Below are 10,387 nucleotides of genomic sequence, written 5' to 3' on the forward strand. Positions count from 1 at the left end.
CCCCCATCCCCCCCCCCCCCACAAAGAGCAGTCGTGCAAAGTTTTACGGAGTAAGAGAAGAACGGGAGGAGAGAGTGAACACAAAACATAGCTGACAAGAGGCATAACTTCATTTCCACGGTGCTGGGACAGCTGTGTGGAGTAATCTGCCGTAGCAGCCCTCTAAAACTTCAATGCCTTTAGTGACCTAGGGAAGTGGGGAGAGGGCAACTCCAACTGTGTCCAGGCGTTTAGGAGTGCGATAGGGCTCCTTTCACAGCCCTCCAAAGGGCTTTTGTTAAAAAAAATATCCCTTACCTCTTTTTCACTGAAAGCGAGGACTATATGTTTATGAGATGTGACAACAATGGTTCACATTTTGAAAGCAAACTTAGAATTAATTTTCTAGCTTGAGCAAAGTAAAGAATTCTGGGATTTAAGTTTTTATGAATTAAAATGAACTGCATGTTCTGTTTGCCAATATTTTTTTTTCTTCCTGGAACTGGCTTGCTCTGCTTTGAAAAGAATCTAGAGTATTTTTTAATTACTGAAAAAGGCTGAATCGTTTAATACAAGATGTAAGTTTTCCTTTGATTATGAGGATGTTTCTGCTCAGAGCAGAATAAGCATATGATGCTAATAATGCTCTGGTTTTTATTTAATGTATTGCAGATTTTTACCATTGAATATCTCTGACATTTACACCAAATATGTCTAAAATGGCACGTGTTTCTCCCACCTAGTATATTGGAAATATTATATCAGTGTCATGAGTTTCTCAAACCCTTTAAGCTTTAAATGTCCACTTGTTACTCACTTTAAAGTATGAGTAAATATTAGTAAAAAAGAGAATTGGGAAGTCTATCGATGAAGTGGGGTTCATTATTTTGTGCTAACGGTTCTGTTGAGGACTGAAGAAAGAACAAAACATTTTAGACTAAGATAATGGCTTGAGGCTGGGTTGCTGTCCGGAGTGAATGGGGTCTCCCTGGAGCTCAATAAGGTCCCAAAGTTTTACTCCATTATGCTGACATCCTAAAGGCCAAGGGGTACCACCCCCAGTGGTTACCTCTCAAGTATGCATTCATCACCTCCCACTACACACACACACACACTGGGGAATCCTTTGTGCACAGACTTGCCCCAGTGAATGAATAAATAACATTAATTGATTAGGAAATGGAAAGATAGGCAGTCAGTGAGATAGATGAACAAGATAAACTTGCTCATGGCAAAAGCACAAGGTTTCTTTTGAAGGTTAAATCGTGTTTAATCATTTTGAGTAGGATAAATCTACAGTTAACTAGCTGCACATTTCTGAACTTTGATTATATTTTCCAATAAGTCAGTCTTGTTCTCCCCTCCCTCTTCATGCAGACTGTTGAAATAAACAGCTAGAAATTGGTTGACTTCTCAGGAAGCCCCTGGGTGCACGCCTGAACGTGAAAAGAAAAATCTCTGTATCTTCCACACCCATGTTGTCAAAAGCCATAAAGCATGGTTATTTTCCACAATGTTATATCAGTCATTAGCAAGTTGACTATCACAGCACACATTTAAACCCAGAAGAATTGAGGTCAACATGCACCAAGGGGACCACTGAGTTCTGAGGACTGAGGTGTGGCCTCGTGGCTACATCGTGTGGTGACGTTGAGGGTGAGCAGAGACTGACTGATTTAACCAGCCCTAAGCAGCTAGTCAGACTCTCTGTCTCTGCTGGAGAGTCAAGGAGTCTGTTGGAACCTTTATGGCCCTCTGAGAAAGTCACGACTCTACTGCAGCAAATTTCAAGTCGAAGTTCATATCCAAAAATCTGAATCAGTTCATTTTTAGAGTTCGGATACATTTTGCATTGTGCAGGGTTTTCTTTTTTTTCTGACTGCAGGAGCTAACCAGTCTAGTAGAAACACTCAAGTACTGAATTAAAAAAGAAGGTGCTGGGAATGAATTACAACAAACCTCTACTGGCTGTTCTCAACCCAGTCTTCTGGTTTCAGGGTCCAAGAGCTGTTTGATTTCAAAAGGCTGCTCTGGATTTTTAATTATTTTCTCCCAAACTCCTAAAACACAAAACAAAAAAACTGCTTTCAAAAACAGGGAGGGGGAGTTCTGTTTCAATTTAAATGATGACAGGAGGCAGAGAGCTTATACTTAGAGAGGAAGAAGAAGTAATAAATAATGTGATACCAGAAGGACTAAAGCTGCTCAGGTCATTTTAAACAAATTCACAAAGTCCTACACTATATCCAATACTCTAATATTCTTAAGTGTTAAGAGTTATTATCTGTTTTGCTTCCTTTCAGGTGTATTTTATTAAAATCTGTAAAGGGTTCTAATACTATTTAGGGCTCAATATTAGTTATTTGCTTTATCCAGTGTTTGGCGTGTTTAATCATGACTTATAGGATTGAGAACCCAGAGAATACACTTCAGAAAAAGTCCCCTCTATAGGCAGAAAAGAAATAGTAACTCCTCGCATTTCCCTTTTACAGGTCTTTGCACATTCCAAATATATTGTGCAAGGCTGTAGAAGTTACATTCACTGCTATTTGCTTAACAAGGCCTTCTCTGGCACGAGGATCTCAAGTCATGCCTGCAGTGTCGGCTCTAAATGAATGAGTTTAAATCCATGAGCAAACATAGAAATCAAAGACTGTTGAGCTAAGCAAATATGACAGTGCCCATTGTGAGAGCAAATTGCCTGTTATTTGTCTTTGTCATGTAAATCCACTCATGTAACATATATTCTGTATTTTCATCTTCATTTGCACTATTGGAGCTTGTAGAGTTGCTTAAGGACAGTTCACAGCATTGTCTGGGTCAGATCTGTTACCACTTAAGCAAGCATAACACATAGATAAGTTTCATAAGATCCTGCAGCATATTGTTAACACCAATATGTACAAAATTCCTCAAGTTAAGTCTGTTCCCATGTTACATGACCTATGTGGCAGCAACAAGTTGTACAAACAGCAGCAAGCTGTAAAACAAGTACCCAAAAAACAAGAAGAGCTATCTGAATTATTATTATTTTGTAGTCAAATAACTTTTTTTAAAAGCATTTTGTTTCCACTTAAATTTGTTGTCACAAAAAAAAAAAAAAACTGACTACAGCTCCTGTTCCCAAATTACACAAATATGGAAAAACATTTATGGGTAAATGCACATACATGAAATATGAGGTTACAGAAAACTTTAATGCCACCTGAGAAAATCTGAATGCATATATAACGTCTTTCTTTATGTTGTGTTTATGTCCAGAACCTTAATCTTGTTGTCCTCTGTCAGTTCTCTCTCCACCCTGCTTCAGCTCATCTGGTTCTCATTTGCACAGCGCAGCCAGCTGGAATGTGTTTGTGCTTTTAAAGATGAGTTATTTGCCCATTAATACATACTTCAGTCCAACACTATTTTAACGGAACTAAAGTTGAAAGACACATTGTTTGTGGTCAAAAAAATATTTTGGATCTAAATAAAGACTGATTAATGATTAATCAGGGCTAAAAGATAGCACAGACCTTGGATTGGTTGAAATCGTTTTGAGAAGGTGCTTTTAATTTGATTTAGTGTATCACAATGTGGTGAAGTTGCCAAAATGAAAGACCAAAATTAAAATAACTTACAGGGCTCAGTTAAATTAGCACTGGTGTTGATCATGCTAATAGATGCTAAGTGTAAAGTGGAGGACCACATCTTTAATAAAATTATATACATGTACTTGTACTTGTTTTGTAACTGTTTATGTTCATTAAATTTCATTTATTTGTAAGAAAAGAAAATCTAGATGGCCTGTGAGCTACAGTGGGTCCTTCAAGTTCCACAGAGATTGTTACCAAATCTACGAGTACGAGTTTACAATTGCTATTGTATACTCAAACTCTACATATTTAAATGACAAAAAATAAAAAATCCAAAATGTATCTTATGGACTGCATTACCTATACCGACCCTTAAGATGGCTCTGTATACAAAATACAAAAATGCTCAAATGCGCTTAAATGTTTATTTTTTTATACCCAGGTTGTGTGTATGTGTATGTCAGAGAGAGACTATTAAATGATAATTTATCTGCCTAGCAGTGTTCCTCACTGCTGATGTCTCCTCTGCACACAGCTCCAGGGAGCCTGTCTGTGTTACATGTGCGTGTCCTGGTGCGTTTCCCATTGGTGCAGCTGGACCAGCTAGACCAGCATGACCAGTTACCTTCATGGGCAATAGGAGGTCTTTTAACTGCAAAAAGAAAATATGATGAAATGAAATAAAATGAACACATAAAAAATGACCTCAAGCAATATGATGGGTCTTTTTGGTGTGTTGGGATGCTATATATTGTGATTTATTTTATATTCCACTATTCACTCTTACCTGGGGGGTCAGTATTATCACCCTTGAAACTCTGGCATGCCATGCCTTCAAACATGTTAGAGCACAGGCATATACACTTTCCATCCAGCAGAGTAAGAGTGCCTCCGTTATGACAAGGCTTACACTTGCACACGTTATACTCCGCCACATAGTCTGCTACGGCCTGCTTCAGATTGGAAATTCTTACGCTAGCATCCGGCATTTCCAATGGAATTAACATATAGATGGGCTCTGGCTGTCAGAAACAACAGAATATGTGTACAATTTCACTTATATGTATACATATGACAATAGATTATAACACAACATAATTATAATATAACAATTATATCTCATCTTTCATTCGCCTCTTCTTATAACAAGATTTAGAGTCTACAGCCATGACTATTCTTAGGCATAGCAGTGCTTTGAGATAAATGCAGCAACACCAACGTGCTAACATGCTTACTATGACAATATGCTGATGATTAGCAGGTATAATTTTTACCATGTTCACCATTTTTACTAAGCATGTTAGCATGCAAACTTTTGATATTTAGCAATAAATGCAAAGTGTAGCTGAGGCAGATGGGAATGTCATTACAGTAGTTTCATTGGATTTAACAGGATAATTGAAACATTTGACCTACTGGTGGTGCTATGAAAAATCAGGGGTTCACCAAGGTCATAAGGATTCAAGCTCTTGGCATATGAATGTCTGTACAAAGTTTCTTGGTAATCTGATAGTTGTTGAGATAGTCTGGACCAAAACTGGTAGACTGACCAACTCACTGTTTAAAACCTTGTTCTCATAGTGTGTAATAATGATGTTATATATAATGATGTTGTTCCAGCTTTACTTTGTCAATCTCATCTCATCTCAAAATCATTCCTACCTCACTATTAATCAGTGCAGGGGCATTAGAGATGCTCCGGACCCAGTCCTGAAATGTTATCAAGTCCAACACCCCTTCCTTATTCACTTTTGTCTTCATAGCAACAGCAGTTACTAGTGTACCTCCTTTGACTGATGTCATCACCTTGTCCACCACTGCTTTTCCTTCACTTTCAGCTGTGTAGCAACAGGGGATCAGGTTTTAGAGACATTCCACAACTGATACATTAATGTAAACATTCATAGTTACAGTCTTTTTCATCCAAATACCCAACTTGGTGGTTGTATTGCCAGGATTTAACACAAGCACTAAACCTGCACCCGACTAGCTTGAAAAAAATACCCACTCAGTTTGGCTAACTCTGACTGCTGCAGCATCATATTAAACTTTTCTGAACTTAAGAATGCAATTTGGCATAGAACAAAGTCTGTGTTCAATAGAGTTGTGCAATGAATGAATCATAACATGGGCAGAAGGAAAGATTCTAAATAACTTTTTCAATGTACATATGGCATGCCAGTATTATATTAAGATAATATATATTATTATGAAAAATCTGCACATATCCCATAAATACTAACTTCATAAGCTTGACTAATCAGTGTGATCACAGAAGACAGGGAAAGCAGACCTGTGGTGGGGTTTGTGACATTTTTACAGTCATCTGGTTTGACATGTCCTCTTACTGATACGCCACCCGCGGTAATGCCTCCTTCGATGCCTAATTTGATGCATTCTTGAATCTTTCTTTCTGTCACATCTGCAAGAATTGTGAATTACAGAACATTAGTGTGTGTCACTATATACTTGAGAAGTCTCATGACAGAAAAATGTAGTGACTGAAAACAACAATGCACGGTACACACATACTTTTCAGCTTGATGGTGTCCTGGTTGAGTACATAGACTAATTCATATTCCCCGCCAGACTTCCCATTTTTGGTGTAGTGAGTTCCATAGTCCTCCAGAAAGGCAAAATAAATACCCTTCTCATACTCTAAGGGCAAATATTTGACGTGGTCCAGGAATTCATCTGCCACCTGGAGGTCCCGGGAACGTATCCTGTAGGTGCTCATCTCTACTGTGCCCTTCACTCGCATAAAGCTCTTGTTCTGAGTGTGTGGTACAGAAATGTTAGTAAGTACAGATACATGTATATTTTGAGATTGTCTTGGTTACACAATTTTGTCATTTTTAGACCTGTGATTAGACCTTTTTCACTGCAGCCCTTCTATTTCATGCCATAGTAGGGTAAACACAGGTGTTGATATGTTTGACGTGAATGGAATCGAACCTTAATGACTACCTTAACGCCTGTGTTTACCCTATTATTTCATGTCAAAATGGCTTCTAGGAAAAAGGTCTATTACTTGTCACTGGCTGACATTTACCTTTGTGTAACTTGTTGTGTACTTTGTCATGTCCTTGATCACTGTTTCCTTTTTAAATCCTATACTTGCATCTCCGCTTACACCTCCGCTTCCAGAATCTTTGGACAAGGAAGCCTCACTTGGTTGGAATTTGAAGGAAAATCCAACATCAATGGTAGAAGTCCTCTCTTTTAGCATTTGCCTCACAAGGGTGTGTGAGTTTTCATAGATTTCTCTAGAAACGGTTTCTTCCACTAAAGTCTGAAAAAACAAGGAGCCAAGTTGTTAGGGGAGGATGGAATTTTCGAATATCCTCACTGACATAATCATTTTACTCATAACAACTTTACACACACACACACACACAAACACACATAGTGAATGCATCCTTGTGATAAAATAGGAGAAATTATTCTAGCTAACCTGATAGTGGAGCACACCAACGTTCCAGGGAAGCCTGTCAGTCTGCTCAGTGTTTGGATTTCTCAATCGATCACACCTCCCATTGAAGTAATCATTGTTAAAGGGGTTCATTCGAGGACCTGCACCCAAGATGTTGATTCTGGTGCACGGAGACAGTGGCCACTGTTAATACTGTATACAGTATTATGCCTACTTAGTTGAAATTCAAAGGCTTGAAGATTACTTGAGTATAAATGTACAGGTTTAATTCCTTTAAGGAATAGTTAGGAAAACATGCTCATTGTCTTTATATTAGTTAGCTTAGAAGATTGATACCTCTCATATAGCTACTTGTCAGTTAAATGCAAAGTTAGAGGCAGGAGATGGTTAGCTTAGCTTAGCATAAAGCCTGCAAGCAAGAGGAAAAAGCTTACCTGGCGGTGTGCAAAGGTAAAACATCTCAGATATTAATTAGTGAAGGCTAGAGGTGCTGGTAGGTGTTTTTTTTTTTTTTACCTTTGGACGAGCCAATTTCTACAAGCTTCCAGTCTTTATGGTAAACTAATCTAAGCTGATTGTCTCCTGGCTCTAGCTTCATGTTTAGCATCACCATGAGAAAGGTGTTGATATATTCTCATCTAACTCGCTAAGAAAGTGACCAGTTTTCTAAATATCAATTATTATTTTAAATATTATTCAAGTACAAAACAGATCATATTTATTGTTAAAAACAGAACTCAAATAAAATAATAAAGTAGACCTATCTCCTCTGAATAGTGCCTTGATTAATATTTGTTATGTGTGGTCATCATGAGATGTGCTGTCTTGATGTAAGTGCTCTGTGGTGACAAAGCATTCATTTTACTTTCATATTATTCACTCTTTGATTCCAAATTAATTAGCTTTTAAATCATTCACTCTTACCCGTATCCTGCTGTCCTGCCTTGCTCATTTGTATCCAGGACTCTTGTACCACAGGGTTTATTCTCAGGATCACAGTCATGTGGCTCATCGGATCCATCCTCACAGTCAAGGTCCCCGTTGCACATTAATCTCTTCCTGATGCACGTACCTGTGTAAAGAGAGGTGTTAAACTGACCAGTCCTAAAATAATAAAGAGAATGGTAGTATAGGTGACTTAAAAGAAGCTGAAGTACCTGACTCGCACTGGAACTGTGAGTCAGAGCACACAGAGGGCAACAGTGTTGAACAATTAGCATTTGTTGTACAGCTGTCCCTCTCCCCTACTGGTCCCTGGCAGTGCTCGCCACCAAACTGGCCAAACACCTCAGCAGTTCGAGACCGCCTCTAAGGGTAACAAATTGTTGTTGATTGTTAAGCATCTACAATTTCTCACAAAGACAGAAAGCAGTAACTACAGAAACTGTATGTATAGACAAAGTGAAGGGCAAAGTGAAAATGCAGTATCTACAGACAAAATTAGTTTTCTTCTTCTTCAGCTTCTTGTCCGCTTGAGCTAATGAGCTGGTTCAATAAATACCTTTTAAAGTACACTGATCAGCCATGAGCACTGACAGGTGAAGTGAATAACACTGATTATCTTGTTATCATTGGCCCTGTCAGTGGGTGGGATATATTAGGCAGCAAGTAAACATTTTGTCCTCAAAGTTGAGCACAAAAAAGCAGGAAAAATGGTCAGCGTGAGGATTTGAGCGACTTTCACAAGGGCCAAATTGTGATGGCTTGAAGACTGGGTCAGAGCATCTGCAAAGCTGCAGTCTTGTGGGGTGTTCCCAGTCTACAGTGGTCAGTAGCTATCAAGAGTGGTCCAAGAAAGCATAACTGGTGAACTGACGACAAGGCTCACCGATGCACGTGGCCAAGTGGTCATAATGTTATGGCTGATCAGCGTATGTCTAGATATCCGAAAGTCAGATTCTGGCATATACAGTAACTGTGTTTGGCTTTATAGGACAGTATAGGCTACAGTTTATCACATGCTAGGTAGTACGCTATTGTGATCAGACTAGGTTGAAAATGTAGTTTTGTAGTCACTGAGGTTGATTACAGTTTTAATAGACTCACTTTGATTTTTGTGCAAGGATCACATGAACTCCACTCCGACCAGCGGCTCCAAACACAGTTTACTGGTGGGGGATCAGGATCTCCCCTGAAATACACATATTAAGTTTACTAAATCCTTAGTAAAGTGAATAAAAACATCCTTGCTGTTGTGTAAATGAAATAGAAAATATACATACTTTACTTCTCCAAGAAACACCAGAGTTAGACACAGGGCACAGAAGCCCAGCTGGAGAGTGGCCTCAATCCTCATGATGGACCTTTGAATAAACAAATGGTGTTGTTTGTCTGCGCCTATTCAGTCTTTTTAACCTTCCTTTCTGTCAATTATTTTCCAACTGTACCATGTTCTTGTGATCAAAGTCAATAGTTTGGTTTTAAGGTGCAGCAATGTTGATTCAGTGCGAGAACATTCGAACCACAGTCTATAATGTTTGTTTCAATAAAAATAAAAAAACATAATAGCCTAATAAGTAAAAGTAATGATTAGTTTATTCTTATCATCATCAAAACTGTTATAGAACTGTTATATTGCATTAATCTTTGGCCTTTTGGTTGAAACTATACCTTGATTTACTGAAAGCTGATATAACAAATAAATTGACACATAGATAAGCACATGTCTCTGAAAACATATACTTAAGGCAAAAATCAATTTTAATGCTTATGCTTTTAGTTGGCTGTGATAAAAAATACATTAAATTATACACTTTTGATACAGATCTTCCCAATTACCAGCACCTACTGCACAAAATATAACAAAAAACGTTACCAACTCCTAATTCACTGAAAACACAAAAGTGTCAAATGTGAAACCCTGTTGAAGTGAATAAATATAAATTAGTTTGTTCTGTTTAAATAGTTATCACAGTGACATTTCAATATTTGGCAGTACATTAAATGTTAATTAATGTTGTTATATAAATGTTTTTATAGAAATTATATTTTTAGTCATTTGTTCATTTTCTGTACCCATTCAGTCCTCCACAGAGTATCATGCAGCTGGGCACCAGCCCAGCATTCACTGGGTGACAGTCAATGAGCCACTTGGGACAGCACACACAAACTGACACCAACACTCTTTAATACTGCTGTGTCAAGTTAAGGATTTATTTTAGTGCATACACTCTGTTTATGCACACAGCCTAGGGCCATTTATTGTGTTTTGTTTTTCTTTGTTTTTTCATTTTAGGAATGCTAGTATTATTTGGAGACAAATAGTACTAGCTGCATCATCATTGCATCATCCATCAACAGAAATTAACAAACAGGCTTACAGGAAAGCAGTGCAAATATTTAAAGAGGCAGTTAATACACTGACAAGAAAGGTCCATGGTACATTTAGGTCACCAGA

At 38.0% G+C, this 10,387-nt stretch overlaps 1 protein-coding gene across 1 annotated transcript; it reads right to left on the minus strand.

The window, feature by feature from the left end:
• Window positions 1–3,118: 3,118 nt before the first annotated feature.
• Window positions 3,119–9,306, minus strand: c9 (complement component 9). Its single transcript, XM_035667461.1, has 11 exons — window positions 9,213–9,306; window positions 9,037–9,121; window positions 8,148–8,298; window positions 7,915–8,062; window positions 7,012–7,150; window positions 6,610–6,849; window positions 6,090–6,330; window positions 5,851–5,979; window positions 5,220–5,395; window positions 4,345–4,579; window positions 3,119–4,209 (listed from the first exon to the last, which is right to left on the minus strand). The coding sequence occupies exons 1-11, from the start codon at window positions 9,284–9,286 to the stop codon at window positions 4,052–4,054; spliced, it is 1,776 nt and encodes a 591-aa protein (XP_035523354.1). The 5' UTR covers window positions 9,287–9,306; the 3' UTR covers window positions 3,119–4,051.
• Between the last annotated feature and the right edge of the window lie 1,081 nt (window positions 9,307–10,387).

The sequence above is a fragment of the Morone saxatilis genome, unplaced genomic scaffold, assembly GCF_004916995.1.
Source record: "Morone saxatilis isolate NCDOM2014 unplaced genomic scaffold, NCSU_SB_2.0 Contig21, whole genome shotgun sequence".
NCBI classification, from domain to species: Eukaryota; Metazoa; Chordata; class Actinopteri; family Moronidae; genus Morone; species Morone saxatilis.

Coding starts and splice junctions, on each gene's coding strand:
- c9 (XM_035667461.1), bottom strand. CDS start 9,286: ATGAGGATTGAGGCCACTCTCCAGCTGGGCTTCTGTGCCCTGTGTCTA. Junction 8,299..9,036: donor ATCCTTGCACAAAAATCAAA/GTGAGTCTATTA, acceptor TGTTACCCTTAG/AGGCGGTCTCGAACTGCTGA. Junction 5,980..6,089: donor GGACACCATCAAGCTGAAAA/GTATGTGTGTAC, acceptor CAATTCTTGCAG/ATGTGACAGAAAGAAAGATT.